The sequence below is a fragment of the Ascaphus truei genome, chromosome 7 (assembly GCF_040206685.1).
Source record: "Ascaphus truei isolate aAscTru1 chromosome 7, aAscTru1.hap1, whole genome shotgun sequence".
NCBI classification, from domain to species: Eukaryota; Metazoa; Chordata; class Amphibia; order Anura; family Ascaphidae; genus Ascaphus; species Ascaphus truei.
Genome location: NC_134489.1, coordinates 46,508,426 through 46,532,304, shown reverse-complemented (window position 1 = coordinate 46,532,304; position 23,879 = coordinate 46,508,426). Strand labels below are relative to the sequence as shown.

Sequence of the window (23,879 nt, the reverse complement as noted above, 5' to 3'; positions counted from 1 at the left end):
TTCACGGTCCCCAAAGTTCAACAAAGAATCTGGTCGCTTCTCCTTTTGTTACTGTGCACCTCTCGACTGGAACAACCTACCCAGTTCCCTACCCAGCTCCTCGAGTGGACCATCCCAGTTTCAGTAAATTCGTTGATGGCATGGATAAAATTGATGGGTACCTAAAGATTTTTGAAACACAATGTCAGCGGTACCAGGTGCCAGAATGGAACTGTGTTTTGCGGCTGACACCGTTATTGTCAGGGCCTTCCCTAGAGACCCTCCAGGCTTTCCCAGCCACGGCTGGCAATGACTATCGCCATGTGAAAGCCCTTTTACTCACACAGTATGCCCTCACCCCAGAAGCTTACAGAGGCATGTTTAGGATTGAGGCGAATCGCCACCGGGAATCCTACATGCGTTTGCATCCCGCATGGCATTGCATGGGTTACAGTGGGTGGAGGGATGTGGTGCCACAAAGTATCACACTTCATTGGACTTGTTTTTCAAGGAACAATTTATGCAGGTGTGTCCACCGGACTTAAGGGAATGGGTCTTTGACTGCAAAACAAAGACTTATGTGGCTACTGCAAATAAAGCTCATGAATTTGTCACCAGCCGGGCACTGATACGCAAAAAAGGGATTGCCCCAGAGGCAGCCACTCCGGCCAGGGGAGCCAAAAGCACTCTGCAATGGAAAGCCAAAACTGCAGCAGATGGAAGTGCACCAAAACCAGCAGTGTTTAAGCACGAGCGGAGGTGCTATCAGTGTAACAAGACTGGCTACATAAAGCCAGACTGTCCGGACCATCCCAAGTCCGGGAATCCCCATCAGGGGCAACGCTCTCCAGCTGCAAAGTCAGTCGCCAGCATGCGGGTGGCACACACAGAGGAGCAGAGTGCAGCTGTCCAGTCGGACCAGCGAGGGACGACAATGGAAGAATCTACCTCTGCAGCCTGTGACACAGCCGTGGAGACGGAGGGACATCAAATTGCACCAGTCGAGTTGCAATCTAATGATGTCCAGCAAAAGCATTTGCACCAAGTGACCATCGGAGATCACCAAGCAGCCGGCTTGCTTGAGTCCGGTGCCACTGTTACCCTGGTCTGACCTGATATGGTCTGGCCAGAGGATCTGCTCCCAGGCACCGGGATGCAGGTGACCATGCCAGACAAAGGACCGCGGTCCATCCAGGTTGCCCGGGTCTTTCTTGATTGGGGTGCTGGACGTGGCATAAGGGAGTATGAGGGTATTGCCCGGGTAAGATACTGAGGTGCTCCTCGGTAATGACCTGGGGCATGTTACTTGTGTTTTCATGGCGGAATTGGCTCCTGTTGCAGCGATTACTAGGAGCAAGAGCAAAGGATTTGCACCAGAGGATTTTGCCTCCCCTCTGCATTTGGGACCAACAGTTCCAGGGGTCTCCCAAGAGACCAGGCAGGTAAGCCAGGCGGAGTCGCGACCAGGTTCTGACTTACCTTCCCCTTTACCTGTTCCCGTTCCCCCCGACTTAGAGACTAAGGGTGGGTGGCCAGAATTAGGGACACCGTTTAGGGAAGCGGTGATGTCTGATCCCAGCTTGGAGGGCATGAGACTCAGACGTCCGAGTCTGCCTCGGACAGTGGGTCAGATCGGTTCTTATGGCACCGCGGGCTCTTATATAGAGACCAGGGTTCTACAGTTCCAGATAGGGTTTGGACAGGTATAGACATTTTGTGGTGCCGAGGGAGTATAGGCAGCAACTGTTAAAGGTAGCCCACTCCATACCAATAGTGAGGTATCAGGGAGTCACTCGGACGAGAGTCCGGCTGTTGCAGCATTACTACTGGTCAGGGGCATCAGAGGCTGTGCCAGAGTTCTGCCGCTCCTGTGATGCCTGCAAGTGAGTAGGTAAGGCAGATGATCGTGTGAAGGCTGTAAGGAACCGGGAGTCATGGCGCCCTCAGAGCGCTCCCGCCTTACCTGCTCCGTCCATTGTGCTCCCCGTTCCCGACAGCATGTCCTTCGGACCCACACTTCCTCCCCGCAGCGCTATGCGCAGGCGCGCACCCGGCTTTCTGCCGAAGTCACTGGCGGAGGGTCCTGCCTCAGTATGCGCGCACGTGACGCATGCGCAACACACACAAGCAACAGGTACAATCTCCTACATAGCCTACACCTGTCTCCTGCACCTCTGCCTATCCCTGCTCCTGCCAAGGACACACCTCCGTTCTACATCTTCTCCTATTGGACCCTCACTTCCTTATATGCTCTGCTGTGCCACTGGCACATCGGCTGAGCAAAGTTAATGTTACGTTGCTGTTTTCCTCAACTCTTCCTCCACAGTCTTTCCTTGCCTTGCTGAACCTTGTTTGTTTACCGACATGGCTTGTTCCTTGGACACCGTACTCCTGACCCTGGCTACTCCTGACCATCCGCTTCTCTCCTACACTGACCTCGGCATTCGGACAACGACAACTCTCCACTCTCCAACCCTGACCACGGCTAATAGTACCTCCAATGATCCGGACCTCTCCTACCCTGACCCCGGCAAGTATAACGACGACCTGTACCTCTCCAACCCCAACCCGGCTACCTCGACCAACCTACACTCCAGAAGCGCCCTCGTTGCTGTGGGCGGCGTTTATACCCATTCCCACCTCAGCTCTGAGGTCCCGCCTTGTTTGTGGTGAGCACAGTGTGACAGTATGCTCAGCCCAACAAACATGAACCCCACTGAGGTGGGTGCGTCTTGACTGTGCACGCCAGCCCCTTTACTAGACTAGAAAGATACCTTGAGCAGAATGACCGACGGATGGACCTGTTACAGCAGAATCTTTTGGCTCTCACGGTTCAGGCGCAAACTTCAACTCCATCCGATCCCATCGGCCCTCCACCTACTCTGCTGGCTAACGCTATTTCTTCTGAGCCTAGACTCCCAACTCCTAACCGTTATGTGGGAGATCCCCACGGATGCCGAGGGTTTTTGAACCAATGTTTTATACAATTTGAAATCATGCCTTCTTGTTTTCCTTCCCAAAGATCCAAAGTGGCATACATAGGGGGCTATGCACTAAGCAGTGATAACTAATTTTAAGAGCTCAAAGTGCTTTAAGAACGTGACATTGTGCTCAGCGCGATTCACAGAGCTGTGATAACAGGGACTTTGAACTCTAAAACGGCTTTTTTTCAAGAAAATTTTCTAAGTCCAACAAAGCTCGTACGATGAGCAAAATGCTCAGATTTAAAAACGCACCGAAAAAATCACGCCAGCTAAAGGCAGGTGCAAAAGGAGCAGGACTTAGAAAAATTTCTTTGTTTACATTTTTGCAGGCACACCATACATACAACAGGCCGGCTGGTGTCCCCGGCTGACCCCACGGGTGTCACCGGGTGATCCCCGCGGGAATCCGGGGGTCCCCGCAGGAGTCCGGGGGTCCCTGCGGGCAACCCCACGGGTGTTCGGGTGTCCCCGCGGGCCTTCGGTACCAATAGTGTGCCCCAAAAAAATAAACAATATTTGTAAATAAATACACCCCCCTCACCCTGCTCCCTAAAACATACACTACAGTAATGGGCAAAATTACTGTTATCCACATATGGATAATAGTGCATTTGCCCATTTAAAATACATGAATCACAATAAATACAGTAAATACATATTGCACTCACCCTTTCCAGGCACCCACGATGAAGGCCGTCTTCATCCTCATCCTGCCCATGTCCCTCCAGTGCTACAAAACATATACACGAATAAAGAGCCAATGTAATGTCCCCTAACCCCTTAATCACCTTAGCGGTCATTAACCGCTATAGTAATTAAGGGATTAACCCACCCTCACCAACCACTCGGGAGGCCTAACCACCCTCACCCACTAACCACCGGGTGGCCTACCGACCCTGGCTTGGGGACAATATCCCCTTCCCCCACCCCCGCTACCCACAATAAACATGACTATATTTAATAAACAATACATAACCCACCCACCCCCTGTGCCCCCCCATAAATACATGATTTATTCTTTTACATACAGGGTTAATATCCAAGGCCCACGGGAGTCCCCGGTGGTCCTGGCGGGTGTCCGCAGGCCCCACAGTGTACCAGTACTCCAGGGTATATATATATATATTACACAAAAGAAGAAAGCGCACAACCCATAGTGTAAAAATGTACAGAATATTTAATAAAATAATGAAGAGAGGGAAACAGGCTCACTCACAAACAAAAAGGAATATCAGGCATGTAAGTAATGTATATCACCACCACGGGATCAGCACGGCAAGATCTCCTGCAGCATGAGATGTAACAAACGCTGCCAGCTCGTGTCCCAATGTATCAGACCTCATGGATGGTGTTGAAACTCGTATTAACAGGAGTTCTGAGTAGTCAGTCTCTCCAAACCAGACCGGCTAACAACCGCGCCAACTCTGGGGCTGTGTGCAGCAGGGCTGGAAGCTTGCCACTGCTTCCGACCCTTGTTGATGACGTAATGTCGGCGCTACTTCCTGACGCGTTTCGTCAGGCACTGACTTTCTCAAAGGCTATTGGAACATCAACATAGGCAAACATATATACCTAAAAAGTGGGTTGCTTGACAACAATTAATCAATCAAAAAGCTCTCCCAATTAGTAATAAAAAGCAATAAATTGGATTCGCATAAATCAGCTGTTAGAGCTATAGAAAAAAGAAAACAAATATTAGTAAAGTTATAAAACTAAAGGGAAAGAATTTTTCCCTGCAGATAAAATAAATGTACAAAAAATATAACAAATGCAGGAATTATGAACTAAATAATGAAAACTAAATGCAATAAAATATCATAATACATACTATTAGTGTGTGCAATGACCAAACAATAGCAACAGCAGGAGAAATGCCAGCACTTACATATCAAAGACAACAAGTCTAAATTTATAGTAATAGCACAAACACTTATATCTGTGCTTGCTTCTCCCGCTCAGCCTTATTCGGCACTGTAAAACACCAATACGACAAAAGAGGAGGGGAATTTGGCCAGGGGACAACAGAACTAAGAGAGATAATAGCCCCTGAGCAGATAGGATACAGGAGCCAATATTAAACAATAGTGCTTGTGTCAATGGACTCATTGAATCCCCCAGGCGCTAGAGTCGCGAGCTGGTAGATCCAATAAGTCTCACGTTTACACAACATTTTGAACCGATCACCCCCTAGTGTCAGAGGAGATATATACTCCAATCCTATAGGGGGATATATAGGATTGGAGTATATATCTCCATTGACACAAGCACTATTGTATTTTTGTACATAAGTAGATCTCACTGGGGATACGCATATATCCTTTCGATTTGAGATACACGCTGAGATATATACATAGCATATATCCCAGTACGCAACTTCGTCGCCACCCCACTGTGGGGATTTTACACCTTATTCACTGTGAATAACTTTCACTGTGCATATTCGTAGATGTAATAAAATATTATTATTTTTTGGTCGCATTTGGACCCTTTGGATGTTTTAGAGTACAGCTTATCACATGGTCACATGACAGCCATATATGAGATTATATTCCATCGGCTAATACAGTCCCACTCTCCTATAAATGCCCGCATTGCATGCAATACTTAGGGACCTTTTCTGACCCCTTGAGGATGAAATTCGTATACCTGCATGCTATTTCCCTTATGCACCTTGCTTCTCACCACCATATATTACGATACTTAGGAGTCCCTAGGTTGAGCGGTCTGGTCATTATTCTTTTGCGACCACTTTTTTATGTTACCGGATTTTAAAAACTGGAGAAGTGTATCAAAGAGGATACACCAAAGAAATCCCTTTTGTAGGCGCACCGCAGACCTTTATAATATATACGGTCAGGGGTGAATGTAGTGGGTGAAGTTAACTTTATTTCATACTGATGTGTCAAACGTGTAGTTAAAACAGTATATAGTGTGAATCTATATACTCGAAATAAAAGATAGACACCTATAGTCTATTTGGTCTCTGCCATACCTCTCCTTTTATGTCTATGTATTATATAGATTCACACTATATACTGTTTTAACTACACGTTTGACACATCAGTATGAAATAAAGTTAACTTCACCCACTACATTCACCCCTGACCGTATATATTATAAAGGTCTGCGGTGCGCCTACGAAAGGGATTTCTTTGGTGTATCCTCTTTGATACACTTCTCCAGCTACTCTAAACCATCCCTAGGCAGCACGCCCTGTCCAACAAGGGGTATAAGAGCGAGGCTCCATCCACCATAGCATCCGGATTTTAAAAACAGCTAACCTAGAGCTCATCAGTTTGTGAAACAACCAAACATCATAAAACAGCCCTCAATCAAGAATGTACAATGAGCTATATTTACTACGCAATCTTCTGCCAATAAGGTACCTTGTGGCGCTGGAAGACACTGCCCATCGAAATGAATGAGCCATAAGGTGTCTTCTAGTGCCAGAAGGTATGTTATGGCAAAACACTGCTCAGTAAACATGGCCCAGTGTGTTTTCTAATGTTTTCGTTTTAGATCTCGGTAACTTGGTTCTTTTTTTTTCTGGGCATGTAATCAAGCAAAATAATATAAGATTAAAAGAAAAAATGAGACACTGGTAATGTGTAATGCAGAATACAGTTACATTACATAAAGCAGCGTAATATACTTATATACTAATATTCATCGGTTTATTGCCAGAGCAGGCTGGTATTCATAAGGACTACTACCCATTATATACACTGCCTGATCAGGTCCCTTTGCATTGTCCTTCGCCTGTCAATTAACACCTGCCCAGGCAATCAGAGCGGGCGTCCCAAACTTGGGCGTGGCTTGAAGGTGGCTTGGCCTCTGTTGGTGTCAGTCACTCTCCGCTCTGAGCCAATCATCGTCCTTGTTTTCCCTCTCACTGCTGTCTCCCCACAGTGGGAGGAGCTTTCAGTGTGGCGTGCGTGGTGACGCAACCACGTAGGACGTGGCGTGCGACGTGTTTGCGGCGGTGGCCGCGGTTGCCTGTGTGGCTGTCCCGGGGAGAGCGGCTGCCGGAGAGGGGCGGAGGAGGCGGGCACACGGGCGGTGAGTTGTGCGGGAAGGGAGGGGAGAGCGGCGCAGGCTTCACTGGGGAGCATGGGCCGCAGGGAGAGCCGGTGATGAACCGGGGTGGGGATCAGGGCGTAGAGAGGCCTAGCAACCGGAGAGAGGCCTCTAGCAACCAGTGGGGTCCTTAGCAACCTGAAAGAGTTGAAACGAGGTCCTTAACAACCATGGGGTCTCTAGCAACCTTGGGGAGTCTAAATGGTGTCCTTACCAACCATGTGGATCCCTAGCAACCTGCGAGGGGGATTTGAATCCCTAGCAACCATAGGGGTCCTTGGCAACCAGGGTGTATGGAGAAAAGTGTAATTGACCGTGTAAGGATTGAGGAGTCCTTGGAATCTAGGTATTCACTAAGTAGGATGCCTTGGTAAGCGGGAAGTTGTCAGGGTGAAGGTCTCTTATCAATCAGGACGGGGGGAGGGAGGGGGTATTAATAGCGTTACCATGACAGTCTAGTTGTGGGTTGATTTTATATAGTGTGAGCGACCTAAATTTGAGATTGGATAGGAGTCCTGAAGCAACTGTTTGAGGGGAGTCATTCTGGAGTGATAAGAGAGTGGTCCTAGAAAGTGGGGGGTAAGAGGAAATAGTGCCTTAGCAATACCGTGGGCTGTAAAAGTGGTGTCCTAGCAAGCAGGGAGTGGCCCCAACAGGGTGCTTTCAGCATATAGGGAAGGGTGAGCATTGGCATCCCATGGGAGGGAGCAGGACAGTGCTGGGGGTTAGTGGGCAGAATTCTAAACTCTGGATTCAGTGTTCCTATGGTAACCAACAACTGAGTTTCCATAGTAACCTGCACTGCATGGGCTTCATCAGGTACCAATAGAGACTTGTAAAATGATAACCCAACTCCTGCTGTAAGGCAAAGTGTCCAGTGTGTTTTCTTAGTATATAAAAAGTCGGCATGCTCATTTTACATTGTGTAAATAGTGCACAGTGATGCCTTGCATGATTTGACAGATCCCTTGCATGATTTGACAGATCCCTTTAGTAAGAAGCTTCACATCACATCTCCTGCACAGTCATAATAATTACACCAAATGTAGAAAAAACAAGCTATTTTCTTTTAATGTATATTTGTAACTGTTTTGTAAATGTCAGATTATAATAGACTAGTTGGTCAAGGAATTAGCAGCCATTTTTAGCCAGCGATTAACTCACCATGTTTGCATTACTAAGAGAGTACATCCTAATTAATGTTTACTAAATAAATCTATACATTTATTTTAAACTGTATCTGGTAGTAATCTGTAACAGGTGATTGATTATGTGCAGCAAACAGAAAAATTATTATATAGTATATAATATTAGGACCGTGATCTGTCAATTGTAGATAGTAATCCCAGTAAATTTTCAGTTTATGAGTTGGGTGACCCAGTTTGCATTTTGCTGTCAGCTCTTCTTGTGACTTTGGGCAACTCCTTTAATCTCACTTGTGCCCTACTCCAGGCACCAATATTTAGATTGTGAGTTTAGAAGGGCAGGGGCGTGTGCCTGCAAAATTCTTTGTGCAGTGCTGCATATAATGTCAGCACTTTAAAATAAAAACTATTTTATGCCGCAGGTTGTTCTGTTACTTGAAGTTTACAACAAAAGTCTGTTTAAGTTTTTTTACCATCACACTTTAGGAACATGTAGGTCTGATTGTGTTTACTTAGAAATACTGTGGATATGGAGTTGTCTATTCTTTGCGCATAGGAATATTTTTTTCATTTTTTGCAGAGAAACATTTTGTCTCCATTGTATATCTGTTTCATTCACTGTATTAATTGCCTTTTTTTTCATATTTTTTATTTTTTTTATAGGTATATTGTCAATAGCAGTGAGGCGGGATATATAGAAGGTTATCATCTCGCATGTCCATTAGACAGAGTTAAAAGTTTGTCCCCATGTGACATCGGCTCTCGTTCTCCTTTTCCTTTTCCACCCCACTATATGGCACCTTAAGGGATCAGACGCCATGTGATAGGATTCCTTCATCCTGCCTTGCCCCCTGACAGCTGGGTGCAAAATCTTGTGGCTCGACTTTTCCCATCCTTCCCCCAGCACCATGAAATTCCGGGATCAGGTGAGCACACTCTCAGATTGGTTCAAGGGCTGGAACGAGTGCGAGCAGACGGTGGCCCTGCTGTCCCTCCTAAAGCGGATCACACGGACCCAGGCACGCTTCCTGCAGCTCTGCTTGGAGCACTCCCTTGCCGACTGCACAGAAATACACATCCTTGAAACAGAGGCCAATAGTGCTGGTGAGTGACCCTTTTCTTGTATCGCTGATCTGCCGAGTGCTTCCATGTCTGTAACTTCAAAAGGTGGTAGGGGCTAATACAGTGAGGGAATACAAAAGTGCTTGGGATAAACACCAGGATATCCTAAATATGAAAGAAAGCCAAGGATCAAATAGGGTTCGAGGTTTTACAGCAGAATGGAAATGTGCAGGTTAGGTGGACCAAGTGGTTCTTATCTGCCATAATATTCTATGTTTCATAACATGTCTATCTGTGCACTAGCAGAATGGATCAACACCGACACCAACCGCAATCCAAAGATGTTAACCTCCTTGTTCTGGCCTCTGCAAGACATTGCACAGCTTTGTATATTCGTATTTATCTGAATGTATTGCACGCTCCTCAGCTAACAATACTTTGCTGGCTACTCGGCCATTGAAGAGTTTAAAGTGTACCACCAGGACTTTATCTATTTCTGCTTACTCTGCTATTAGAGCTTTTTCAAGAACTGCTGCCCAAGACACTTGTATAAGCTTCCTGTCGCTTTAAGAAATCAGGATGCTTTAATTCATAAAGGAATGAAAAACCTTCCTTTTTAAACAAAGCATAGCAGACAGAATACTCTGGCAGCCAGCTTTTTTGCTTCCGATTGTGTTTCCCGCCCTTTATTGGTCTTCCTCGTAGTTCCCCTATGTTTTCGGTAGGTTTGGGATGAGTGTCCTCCCTCCGTTCCTACACACGCTCTAGTACAGAGTTTTCTTGGTTAGTAGTGCCTTAGAAAAAGCTAAAAATAAAATTAGTTCACGTTGATTTAGTGGCACGTGCTTCACTGCTTGACAGTTGCTAAGGTTGTATTATATAAAATGTGTTTTTAAGACCTGTCATTGAAATCAGTTAATGTCTTACACCTGTGTCTGAAATTGAAACACATACCATTGTATTTTTATCAAGCTCCATGTGAACGCATTCATTTCAATCTGTCAAATGTAAGAAGGTTCCTAATTAAGTTTCTTAAATTTGATGTTCTGTTACGCCATCTCTTTTGGATGTGAAAATGTTTACAGGAACAGAATTTGATATATTCCTATATACCCTGATGGAGACAGTAATAATGGTTTTATAAAAGGTACTGTCACATCTATGTTTTTGTTTGACCACACAGGGCATCCTCTCTAATGTGTTTTTTACATCCCGCTCCCTGCATATGTCGCTGTAACCTTGCTCTGCTTGCTGTAGTAGAAGTTGCCTGAACCTAAATAAAACTGGTAAAGTAAATAACCCAGCAGTATCTCGTTGAGTAGCATTGTCACTGGGTACCTTGTAACCAGACCCTGCTGCAGTTAAGCCTTCCTCAGATCCTCTTGTTAAACCTGATGTGTGTTTGTAAAGTGCTGTTAGCCCTCTTGAAGGGAGGAGGGCAACGCAAACACAGCAGAAATCAGACTGCTGAAGAGCAAAGTGACACATGCTTGTATCTGGCAGCGATGACATGACTTCACTCCACATGTGTCAGCAGGAGTAAGAGCCTTTCCTCCGTACAGCGCTTGAAGGCCCCAGGATTAAGACGGGAAGTATTGTGCACAGCTTGCGAGAGTGGAAAATTATGTAATGTTATGGAGCTTTTGGAACTGATAGGTTTCTTAATGTTAGACTTTCAGCTGCAGTTTAAGCCTTAAACACCATTGTTGATTTGTGTTGCATCCTTTACTGGTACCGTTTACCGCCGCAATTTTGATGCATTAGTGTCCCTCTGCTTGATGTTTAAATATGTTTTTCCTTTCCACAGTGATGATTACCTTTCATTATTAGGCTGCCACACTTTGCATACCTGCTTGGGATTATTAATTTTCCATCTTTTGGAGATGTAATGCCTTTGTGTATGTGATTAACCTAAATGTTTATTGTGACTTCTAAATGGCGCTTAAAATTAGGAGTTTAAGCAGATTGCGTTTTTGTTTTTTTTCTTTTCCCTACTACAGACTGTCCCTCTGCAGCGTTTTTATTTTTTTATTCCATTGGAGACGCGCACTAGCTGTGTACAACAGTCCTGTGTCAGGCTGCATGATATCTTCATTTTTCTAATGTCCACTTGTCATAAGATCTGCCTTGCACATACTTGTGGGGCTGAAGTTCTACACCTCTTATTACTTTCAATGTGTGAGAAGAGCTGCATCTTCACTGCAGCTTAGGCCGAGTCCATAGAAGGACAGTCAGCGCTGAGCCGTGCGGACGCTCCGCGATGAGCCCCGTCATCCTCAATGAGGATGTCTTGAGAGGGGGCTCCCGCGAGCGTCCGCAGGCGTGCTGAGGCGCAGGGATTTTCAGCCAACAGCAGAACCTGTTTCTGAGCGCGATGTCGGCTGAAAACCTCCAATCAGAGCGAAGCAGCGTCAACGGCGCCGTGACGTCGGCGCTTCGCGGGCTATTGGCCGAGTGACGGCAGTGCCCCGCCTCCCGATTGCGCACACTGGCTCGTCTGCTAGTTCATGCAATCGCTCCTGATTGCGCAGACGAGCCTCAGCGTCAACGCGGAGGAGCGCGGCTCCCCCCTCTATGGACGCAGCCTTAGAGCATTCAGACAGAGATTAGATCTCACAGCCCGGGCAGATACAAGATACACGCAGCATGCGAAAATGATAGCACAACTGTTGGAGTCTTGCTGAACGGAAGAAATATAACAGACAAAGGGCGACCATAGTGTTCGTTCAACTAGTAGAAGATCCTATTTTTTAATTGAAAGAACGATTTCCCCTTTTCAAACAAACCATCCGAACGTTAGAATGATAATAAGTATCTCTATACACTCTTGCATAAGATAAGTATGACCATACTGGCTGTCTCTAGTTAACAGTTTTCTGCTTTGAAAATGCAATATTATAACCCTTTGCCGTGTACAACATGTAATAATCTGACACTTTGTGACGTGTTAGAGGCAATCCAAGCCGTGTTTGTTTTGTTTGTTTGTTTTTTTTAAAATACAGGATTGATGCAGGGGCTCTCCGGAGCTGAACCCCACTCATTTCACTCCCGAGGACCCCCTGCTTCTGTTAATACTTCGTAGAGGGTGCCGGTAGCTACTCCAGGGTTCACAATATGGCTGATTTCCAAAGCTCCCGGACCCTGCAGGCCAATAGGAAGCCGTGACGTAATCCGGTGTGGCTTCCTATTGGCCCACTTGACAAGGGCTTTAAACGTCAGAGCGGTGCCAGAGAGGTACTTCAGGGGTCGGTATCTCTGGAATCGGGGGTTCCCTGGAGCTGAGCTTAATGCGCTTCAGTTCCAGTGACCCCCTGCTTCAAACCTGTATTTAAAAAAAAAAAACGGCTTGGATTGCTCTGCCATGGCGATGTGTCGCTGAAGATAAGGTAAGGCCTGGGCCAGGGTGGTGCTGAGTGTGCAACGTGCTCATGCTGGGCGCAATGAGACACATTGAGGCAATGTGTGTGGCCAGCGTGAGCAAGTGCCTGCGACTACTCGGCGCTTAAATGCTTGCAGAGCAAGCAAATTTGATTTTGCCGCGTGTCACGTGAGCGGTTCGCGCAATGAGAGCAAACCAGCTCCGTGACGTCGTAGCCGCGCCCCCAGATGAGCGCGCACCTAGCCTGCCACTAATCGCCGAGCACAGCGCGCCAGCGCGCCCGCTTTCTGCCTGGCCGCAGCTTAAGTGAAGTTGTAGAGGCCTTGCGCCATCTCCCGGGAAGAGCGCGGGGCCTCTGCAACTGCTGCGCACCCCTGACCTAGAGTACTACACATGTATAGGGACTGTTATGCATGAGTTCAGTGTGGTTCCTTTTTGTCTATTCTTTATAAAGCCATGTTAAGCCCCTACTGTATTTCATTATATCCTTTTCAGAACTTGTTTTGTTCTTCTTCTTCTTTTTCCCTCTTTCCCTATGTTTTGGTGACTTGCAGCACTGTGTGGGCTTGTAACTGTAAATGGGCTTTGGCACCATTTGCTTCTGCATCTATAGTTTCGGTATGTTCAATGAAAAGCAAATGACTGGATCTGTTTTCTCACCCAAACCCCCTGTTAAGTAAGGGAATAAGCATGGTAACACATTTAATCATGTACGGTATTCACATGAATAGCAGTCAGTGTGGCATTAATTGCGTTAACCTGCTCACTGTTGACTGGGGGCCTCTTTCTCACTGTCTTCTCCACAGCTTCAATTTCCTGGGATAAAAATAGCATGGTATGTGCATGAGGGAGTGTGTTAAACCCCATAGCATCTGGTTGTAGCTGACCTAGTCATTTCAGGAGTCACAGTGAAGCAATTTTACGCCTCAACTTCTTTAGAGGGAGAATAGATCCCCATTCGATAGAGGTAGCTTTCCAGCAAGTGAGTGAAGCAGCTTCATGGCCTGGTTAACTGTTCCTCATCTAGAAAGTGAACCCCACACTGTCCAGGCAGCATCTCTGATTAACACTCAATTTCTTAGCCAAAGGAATGTATTTTTCAATAAAGCAAATGACACATAATCAGCAAAATACAGCAGTTTGCAGTCACACAATTTTGTGTTAGAAATAATTGGTATACACACTGTAATTGAACATTGTTGTTCATTAATTGGATCTATGCCTATGGGTGCCAGGGCTGCATCTTATTAAAAATCCAGGGGACTGCATGCAAAAGCTTTGTTAATTTGATATAAAGTCCGTTGGGGTTTTCCAGGCTAACTCTGTATCCTGGAAGTGATTTGATCATTGCGGAGAATCCCTTGCCCTGCCAGACAAGTGTAGTTTAGTGGTGAGGTCAGCTCTGTTTTTATTTCTAGCGCAAATCTACCTGTAATTATGGAAGCGGTGGAAAGGACAGCTTAGGTCATTCTCGCCTTTGCATGCTGCGGCTCAGGCCAAAGCACAGGAAATGTAAGATCAGGATTCCATTCTAGATGCGGCTGCATTTATGTTTAAGTACTGTATAACTGTTACAAGCTTAGTTAATGATTTTGTTTATTGTCCAGATACAGATCCTGATGGTAGAACAGGTGACGCCATATTAGATTTTATGTGCTGGCTGCCAGTATCATTCTTGGTGCATTGGATTTTGTGTGCTGGCTGTGTGTAGCCACCTCCCATTTTACAAATGAATGGGCCAGCAAGAGATCTTGCGGATGTAACTGTATGCAGAGCTTTACAAACACCAAAGGTCTCCATGTGAGCAGAGCTTTGCCCACCTCACAGGTCTCTTCTTCCCGTGTACTTATGAGCACACAGCGCACAACGATATGAGAGAGATGTAATCATGTGTACAACCGCTTTACCTAAGAACCATCTCGTTTTTTGAAAAGGTATCTCAATCTACAACCAATTCACACTTCTCTGTGACAAGTAAATTTGCTCGAAGCTTGCACTTGAATATTAAGTGTGGCGCAATCGGTGCCCATCACTTACCTGCGGTATCTACTCCATCTTGATGGACACAAACCTTGGTACATACATTGAACTCCTCCTGTGCTATTGATGGTTTTACTCCTCTGCAAGGTTTTTTTTTTTTTTAATTTAATAACCAGCCTTCAGGGAAAGCTCCCTGCCACAGGCAACTCACTCTGTACTGTTGGCACCGTTCACTGTGACCCAGTCTGATAACCCCTGCTGGTTTCACAAGCAGAATTTTCTTGCTTGTTTTACATTTCTCAGCTGTGGACAGCACATAACAGCAAAACGTTCCAGCATGACATAAAAGCCGAAACAGCAAACAATCTGTTTGTCTTTTAGACATCAGCATTGCCTTGCTCCTGTTTAATTATTGACCGGAATCTGTTGACTGGGAGAATCAAATCCATAGAGACAGTGTAGCGTGTGTAATAATTTGAGTGAAGCAGAGCGAAAATATAATTATCAAGACATACTTAACAGTCGTATTAACGAGACAAAGAGAACGTGTGTATTCAATGTGCATGTATACTCATATACATTTGTAATTGGCTGTCTGTAAATTTAATGGGGGGTGGGAGGGGGCGCAGTTCCCACGGATCATCCTACTGTACGTCCGGAATGTACCATGTTTTATTCCCCTTTCACTAACTAGCAGAGGGCAATATATATTCAGTGTAAAAGCATATCGACTGGTTAGTGCCATGGAAGGTTATCAACAATATATTCCTGCCTTCTAACAATCAACAACCATGTAATATCACTAAGGAGGATATTACTCTGACATATCCCACTAACATTGCAAATGCATTCAATGATTACTTTGTGGGGTTTGCTACTAACTTATTAGCAAAACGCAACCCAAACCACAAGCATGAATCTCATTCTGAGAATACCCCTTTAGCTCCACCCTCTCCCAACACTGCTCACAATTTTCAATTTATCCCAGTATCCAGAGAGGAGATTACACAAGCGCTCCTCAAACTAAAACTAAGCAGCCAATGTGGACCTGACTGAGGCCGTGCTTATAGTGATGGCGATGCGAATTCGACCCAGAACAAAAGCATTGCCGCCGCCGCGTGCGCTTATAGTGCACGCGACGGTGACAAGCGATGGAGCGCCGCCACCGTCGCAAAAACCCGCCGCCGGCAAAATTTGATTTTTCAAGGCCCGTCGCGTCACGTGACGGCCCTTGAACAAATCAAATTGCGGGAATCCCGCGATGCGGCCGACCGGCGAAACATAACTTTCGCTGGTGGCGACGGGTGATGTCACCCATTGTTTCGCCGTCGGCGGCACTATAGACAAAGCCTTACTGCAATCCAAGTTCCTAAGACTTGGTGCCCCAGCCATTGCCAATTGCTTCCATAATCAACTCTATTCTGGCTGTAGGCCATATCCCTAAGACCTGGAAAACTGCCAGAGTTGCCCAAATCTCCAAAAGTGGGGACAAAAACACTCTGTCAAACTACAAGCCAATCTCTCTTCTCCCAATACTATCCAAAGTCATGGGAAAATGTGTTCACTCCCAATAAAGCGATTTCTATACCAAGACAAATTTCCCTAGCCAATTCCAATCTGGCTTTCACCCCAAACACTCCACAGTAACTACTCTCCTAAAAGTTTGCAATGAGATACAGTGTTGATTGGAACTAGGAAAACTCACTGGTGCAATATTCCTAGATTTTGCAAAGGCTTTTGATACTGTTGATCATGCTATCCTGCTTAACAAACTCCAGTGCTCTGGAATAGGGAAGCATGCTTTAAACTGGTTTCATTCCTACCTATCAGGTAGATCCCAACATGTGTCCATCTTGGCCTCTAACTTCAACCCCTTGGATATCACCTATGGTGTCCCGCAAGGCTCTGTTCTGGGACCCCTACTCTTCAGTGTTCATCAATGATCTTCCTACAGCTTGTAAGGGAGCTTCAATAAACATGTATGCAGATGACGTAATTTTATACACACACAGCATTAGCCTCTCCGACCTTGAATACATCAATCTGACTTTTTGAGACTTGAAAATTGGATTTCCCAAAACAAACTGTTTCTAAACACTGACAAGACTGTAACAATGGTATTTGGGACCAAGGCTATATTTTTAAAGCTTCCAATGACTGAGCTCCAGATCAGAACCAATGCTAATAGCACCCTAACTCCTGTTTACTAGTTTTAAATACTTGGGTATATGGTTTGAGTCCCATTAAACATTCGGTGCACATTGATACCCTGACATCCAAAACCTATGCCAAACTACAGTAGGTGTACTTTACAGGAACAAATCGTCCCTAAGTCTGCTGGTCAGAAAGCGTATCGCACAGCAGATGCTAATGCCTATTATCGATTATGGAGACCTAGTATACGGCTCGGCACCCCAAACCCACTTTAGCAAACTTGATACCCTCTACAATTCAATCTGCCATTTTGTTCTCCAATGCAACTACAACACACATCACTGCAAAATGCTCAAAGAACTAGCTTGGTCATCACTTGAGTCTAGGCGCAAAGTTCATCTCTTCTGTCTTGCCTTCAAATACTTCCTGGGCAAGCTACCCGTCTATCTGAACAAGCTCCTCACCCCTACCACACGCAGCACTTATCATCTGAGATCTGACTCCAAAGACTGTTCATGGTCCCAAGGTTTAGCAAAGTATCCGGCCGTTCCTCCTTCTCTCACCGTGCACCCCAAAACTGGAACAATCTACCGGAGACTCTCACAGCCACCCCCAGTTTGTTATTTCAAAACTAAAGCTGTCTCACATTTTAATCTGGTCTGTAACTGTTACATGCGCCTATAATATATATTATCTCTAACTGTGCATGCTAAGTCTTGTATATAATGTATAGCCTGTTCACTTATGTAACTGTATTTGTAACCATGTATTGTTTGTCATCTTAACTCTATGCCCAGGACATACTTGAAAACGAGAGGCAACTCTCAATGTATTACTTCCTGGTAAAATATTTTATAAATAATTGTTAGTGTGCAGAAAATAACACACACGGAGTTAAAATGATACCTTTTAGCGCTTAGGAAACTTTTCTCACCCAGGCTCCTGATGTTTCAGTCTAACCTGGAGTGGTCTTCAGGGAAGAGATTTTATTGGATTTTTGGTGTACTGATTGCTGAAATATTTTGCATCACATTAAAAATACTGAGTAATGGAAATTTAATTACATGTCCAAGCGCTGTCATTGTGATAGCTCAATAATTGTAAATACAATAGTACGTGTAATATTTAGCAGTATTTCATTTTTCAATCAGTTTTATTGTTGCTTGCAACTCTGTCATTGTTTTAGTGCCCAGCGGTGTCCCAAAGTAACCAGTGATTCTCTCTCTCTTTCTCTCTCTTTCTCTCTCTTTCTCTCTCCAGCTCTCATCAGCCAATGGCACCAGGAATCAAAGGAGAAGGTGATCTCCCTACTCCTCTCTCACCTGCCGCTGCTGCAGCCCCGGAACACAGAGGCCAAGTCAGAGTACATGAAGCTGCTGCAGAAGGTGCTTGCTTACACCACAGAGAGCAACTCTTTCATTGAAGAGAGCCGGCAGCTGCTGTCCTATGCCCTTATCCATCCGGCCACCACACTTGATGACCGCAACTCGCTAGCGCTATGGCTCAACCACCTGGAGGAGCGGCTGTCTACAGGCTTTGGCCGACACGGGAGGTCCGATGGCACCACCACTCTCACACGTCGGGGTTCAGACGAGTGGCAGAGCCCAGCTGAACCCGGGATGGGGGAAGCGTTGCATGGCTGGCAGGAAAAGCCTCTCAGAGAAAATGGACTCATGCCCTTCCATTCTTCCAGCTCTGTGCCATCAGCAATTCACAGTGTCGGGGGCAGCACAGGTAGGGAGGATGACAACCTGGTATCTACATTAAAGGGTGCCAGGGAGGGCGTAGCACTACGCTGGCATCGTAATCTGTTACCCATGGAATGGGCGAGCAAGGGAGTGAGCTTCACTGTTCTGCCAGATACGAAAATGGGCAGACTAGATTGGCCATACCGTTCTCACCTGCCATCAATTTCTATGTTCTAAAAAAATATTACAAACCTCCAATAGGATACTCTGGAAACACATGCTGATCTGCCACACATACCTGTAATGTATCATATTTTCTTACCGCTGAATAGGGATTTGATCAGTGAGGTCCACATGGTGGTCACTGTGTCAACCTTTTCTCTGACGGCAAAGGCGTGTTGAGATGAATTTACTTATTTGGGAAATAGGAAATCAACTTTGCTCCATGCTCTATATAACTCTGTAAAGTCAAAACTATATTGAAACTTACAACTCTTTTTTGTTTGTTTTTTGTCCCATGATTTTCCTAAATGTAAGGTGCAGCTTTGCACCTTGGCATTTACACAACTATGCAAATAAAAATGCCAAGAATAAGTTTAATATTTTAATTCGAAAATAGTTTTTGGATCATGTATGAGACACTGCATGGAAGTGTTTGCACATGATCAGCGATTTAGTCATTATTTCTTATACCCCTCAGATCAAATCAGAGGTTAGCAGATCTTTATTTACTGCTTGTTCTTTTAAAGGAGTGTTACAAATCTAATGCCCACCCCCCACCCCTTTTCAGCACAGGTGGGAAGCTGTCGTCTCCGGAGCTGAACCGTGTTCATTCTGGCACAGCGACCCCATGCTTCCCAAAATACTTTCCTCCATAGGTGATGCCGGTACCTCTTGGTTCTTAAATCTACAGCGGCACACCGGCCAAAAGGAAGCCACGATGGAGGACATCACTGCTTCCTATTGGCCCTCATGCCACGGGAGATTTACAACTCCATTTTGTTCCCTCAGCAGGTGATGGTACCGACGGCACCTTTGGAGGTAAGTGACTCAGGAACCAAGGGATCGCCTTAGCTGAAATTGACATGGTTCTGCTCCGGAGAGCCCCTGCTTCCCACACAAATAAAAAGAAAAAACAACTATAAGCTGAGCCACATCTTTAAACTTTATATAAAGTCGTAAACAAAACACATCCTAATGTAAACCTTTCACTGCTAATGTAATGCAAAGTGACTCTTAGCTTCCTTGTTATGATGCAGAACTTCAGGTATTTTTATCAGTTCATTTAAAAAAAAAATATAGCAGATGTTCTTTTTGCTGCCTAATGATTCTGTGCCTGTAGCGTGAGTGCTGAGGAAATAAATCTGTGTGCTGGATGTTTTGCTTTCTTGTGCCTTGTTTTGGGGAGTCATTGCCTTTAACATCACTGAACAGGCTGGAGGGATGTTTAGAATTCTTCTCCCTTTAGCTCCCCAGGCTGAGCCTTGCTGCGAGATAATAAGCAAAAATTGTTGGTTTGAGGTTATTCTGGCTGCTTATTAATGGGTGATGAGAGCTACTCACTCACTAATCTCATAGCTGTCTGGTTCCTGCTTCATCCTCTACGTTGAGCTGTAGTGGGATGGCTTTCCATCTCAAATGTGTAATTGCCTCAGTTTCCTGACTAAAATATCAAATTACACTCTGTGTGATAGGCGAGGGCCTGTTATAGATGTCGCAGCACCCCATCCCTTAAACACCCCACTTGTCTTCTCTGTCTTGCAGTTCTTTCCTGCCAAATGCACCCCAGCCCCCTGAAACGCTCAATGTCTCTTATCCCCACGAGCCAACAGAACCCCGGTGACTGGATGGGGGCGGACGACGCCGGAGGGCGATCAGTCTTCCTCACCCCCGACCATGCTCCGCTCTCCCCGCAGAGCAGCATCGCATCATCGGGCAGCGAGCAGACAGAGGAGCTGAACTCTGGGCGTAATACATTTCATGAGGATGGGAGTGGCATGAAAGGTGGGTAGTATGGAGAACACAGACTGCACAAACTCTTAATACAGATGCTGCTCTCTACACGGAATAATTCACAGAAACAACATCTCAAGGTGCTCAAGCCAAAGATCATAGATGCCAGAGCAGGTCTGGCACCCCGTCTCTCTCTCACTCTCACGCCCCTGCCTCCCCTGTGAGCTAACATTACCGACCTTGCCACTCCTGGTCTTTTTTTCTTTCCAAATAAATTGGAAAATTCTATTTTGGATATTTTTAAGTTTAATTAATGGGACTTTTAATGGGATTGTCTTGAAAAAATATAATAGTTTTGGCAAAATATTAATTTTTACTGAGGCAATTCTGCCTATCCAAGATATCTGGAAGCTATTCCATCTTTGAAGATCTGCTTTAATTTTTTCAAATAGGGGTGGATAGTTGCTTTTGTATAAATCTTGATATGATTTTACTATATTCCTAAATATTTAATATGTTTGGAATTCCATTTATATTTAAAATGTATTTGTAAATGTGACATCTCAGGTATTGTCAAATGTAAATTTAAAGCTTCTGACTTGTCATTATTGATTTTATATCCAGAAACTTTTCCAAATTTGTTTAGTTGATATTGAAGATTAGGTATGGAGATAAATGGATTAGATAACGACAATATTATATAATCTGCAAAAAGAGATATTTTATATCTCCTATCTGAATTCCTTTTAATATTTATATCTTCTCTAATAGTTAAGGGCATTTCTGTGGATCTTCAGTACTTGTTTGCATGCTTTCTGTTGGACTAGCACCCCTCTTGGTGTAATCTTGGTTCTGGCAGGGGCCCCAGACTTCGCTGCCATTATATCAGTACTGTATTGGTTTAATAATGCAGTCGACTTTAGCGATAGTTTCAGGGGGTATTCATGCCTTGGAACTTGGAATTTATAACATAATGCTTTCATTGTAGACATTTCATGGCTTGGGTGAAGTTTCCTTAGGTAATACCCAAGTATATGTATTTGGTTGTTTGTTCAATGATCTCCCCATTCATGCAGAACTGGTTGGCTTGTATTCTGGGGGTTTCTGGAAAACCATTATTTTGGTCTTTGTCTTTCTTTTGGTTATTGTTAGGCCCCACAAGTTACGATAGTTTCCAATATGTTTAAGCTTTGCTGCAGGCCTTGCTCAGTTGGGGACAATAGGGGAGCACAACGATGTGTATGTGAAAAAATTAAAAATGCAATATAGTGTAACAATGTATATGCAACTGTGATATATATGTGCTGGAGAGATCTTTGAATTCAGAACTCACATTCTTTTAAATAATAAAAGGCATCTCCAAAACAGTGGCAGAATAGAAGAGGTTGTAAACTCTGTTGATCAGTCCTTCCTCAGTATGAAGCAGCGAGTGCTGCTCTCGGACTCTCACCCCCTCCTTCGCTCTGATGAAGCAATCTATGCGAAACGTGTAGAGTCACTGCCATTAGCCTGCTGACCTCACCTGCACATTACCTGCTGCATCCAGGATCCTCTTGCACAAAGACTGAAAGCGCGCCACAAACCGGAAGTGACGCGACAGCTGAGACCCGAGTGAAGGAGATGGTGAGAGCCAGAGAGCAGCACTCGCTTTTTATTATGTGCCCGTATCTGTTTTTAAAATGTAAGTGTATTTCCGTGTGTTGGATTAGATCAAGTTTTCATCGTACTGGCTTGCACTATGTTTGGTTTCTCGTTCCACTTCTATGTTATAACACATACACATCGTCCTGAGTGATATCTTCATACGGAGGGAGGACTGATCAACAGAGTCTACTACCTCTTCTATTCTGCCACCATCAAGTTCAGCCTATGCTAAATTTAGACAACAGATACTTTATCCTATATCTATACTTATCCAATGATATCTCATAAAGGGGAAAATACATTCCTTCCTGACTCCAAGAATTGGCAATCAGATTACTCCCTGGATCAACGTCCTTCTCGTGTTTACTTATTTGGTAGATCCCTGTTTACCTTTCTTTTCTAAAAAGATGTCCAAACTTTTTTTGAAAAAAATCTATTGTATCTGCCATCACAGTCTCAGTGGGTAATGAATTCCCCATTTTAACTGCCCTTACTGTAAAGAACCCTTTCCTTTGTTGCTGGTGAAAATCTCCTTTCCTCCAACCTTAATGGATGACCCGCCTTTGTACTGTCCGTGGGATAATAAATAGTTCTTTTGAAAGCTCCTTGTACTGTCCCTGAATATATTTGTATATAGTTATCATATCCCCACTTAGACGCCTCCTTTTTTTTTTTCCTATCATTTTATTTAAAAGAATATCATAAACATATATATTTCTATTACAGTATCGTGATAAAATATATATAAACAGAAATTATTATACAAAGTATATATAACAGAAAAATGTTTCACTACCTATAGTAGTGAATGTATAACCTTAAATACTTAACACTCGATTAATACAAACACCCCCCCCCCCTTTTTTTTTTTTAAATTATATATCTGTATCTATAGATTGAAGAGGATAGATTGAGAGAAGAGATAGAGGAGGAGAAGGGGGAGGAAGTATGAAAAAGTGAATGAATTGGGGGGAGGAAAGGAGAGAATGAAGTATGGAGGGGTGATGTGGCTGGTCGTATTTGTTATAAACAGATTTTGGATGGAGAAGAGGGAGGAAATTCCAACCCTCCATGTCTCAAATGATATAATATTTCACTTTTATAATGATATTTCTAAATACTCAATTCATCTCTTCTCGGTTTTTTTTCTTTCTTAGTTATGTGGCCATAATTCCCATATTTTATAGAATTGATCCATTTTTTGGTTAAGTTCAACTGATAATTTCTCCATTAACCAATTTTCGTTTATCCTTTTGATTACTGTACGTTAAAATGGGTCATTTTATTTTTTTCCAAGATGTAGCTATAGAGCAGCGTGCTGCAGTTAGGATTAAGGAGATTCGTTTTCTCGTTTGAGTCTGAAAGATATCTATTGGTTTAGCCAGCAAGAAGTTCATTGGATCCAACAGTACTCTCAATTCCGTGGTCTCTTGGATCATATCCTGAACCATAATCCAGAATTTCTGGATCTGTGGACAAGTCCACCATACAGTATATCTTCTCTCAGGTCACATCCTCTCCAACAAAGGTCCGTGGTACCTGGGAATATATGGCTCAGCCTATCTGGGGTTAAGTACCAGTGATATAGAATTTTGTATGTGTTCTCCTTTATTGTTGTACAAATTGATGTTTTTAGCGGCTGATTCCCAAATCTCCTCCGAATCATCTTTGTCTATTTCTATATTAAGGTCTGCTGTCCATTTCAACTTATAATTATGTTCTTTGATCTTTGTTGACGATGTTAGTTCTGTGTATATCCCCGACATCAATCCTCTTTAATATGTGTCTTGTGTACTATTTTTTTCACATTTTGTTAATTTAGAAAAAAATACTT

At 44.3% G+C, this 23,879-nt stretch overlaps 1 protein-coding gene across 4 annotated transcripts in view; it reads left to right on the top strand.

Annotated features, from left to right (window-relative positions):
* The first annotated feature begins 6,878 nt into the window (after window positions 1-6,878).
* SAMD4B (sterile alpha motif domain containing 4B) overlaps window positions 6,879-23,879 on the top strand; it is a 46,246-nt gene continuing 29,245 nt past the window's right edge. For 2 of the 4 annotated variants that reach the window (XR_012802631.1, XM_075608233.1), the window contains exons 1-4: window positions 6,888-7,022; window positions 8,849-9,289; window positions 18,021-18,494; window positions 20,213-20,452. Coding sequence is in view for 3 of the 4 variants with exons in the window: in XM_075608233.1 (XP_075464348.1) it covers window positions 9,094-9,289; window positions 18,021-18,494; window positions 20,213-20,452 (910 nt within the window). In the remaining variant the exon portion in view is untranslated. Of the gene's footprint in view, window positions 7,023-8,848; window positions 9,290-18,020; window positions 18,495-20,212; window positions 20,453-23,879 lie in introns of all 4 variants that reach the window. The other 2 variants (XM_075608235.1, XM_075608234.1) reach the window with 2 other exon arrangements.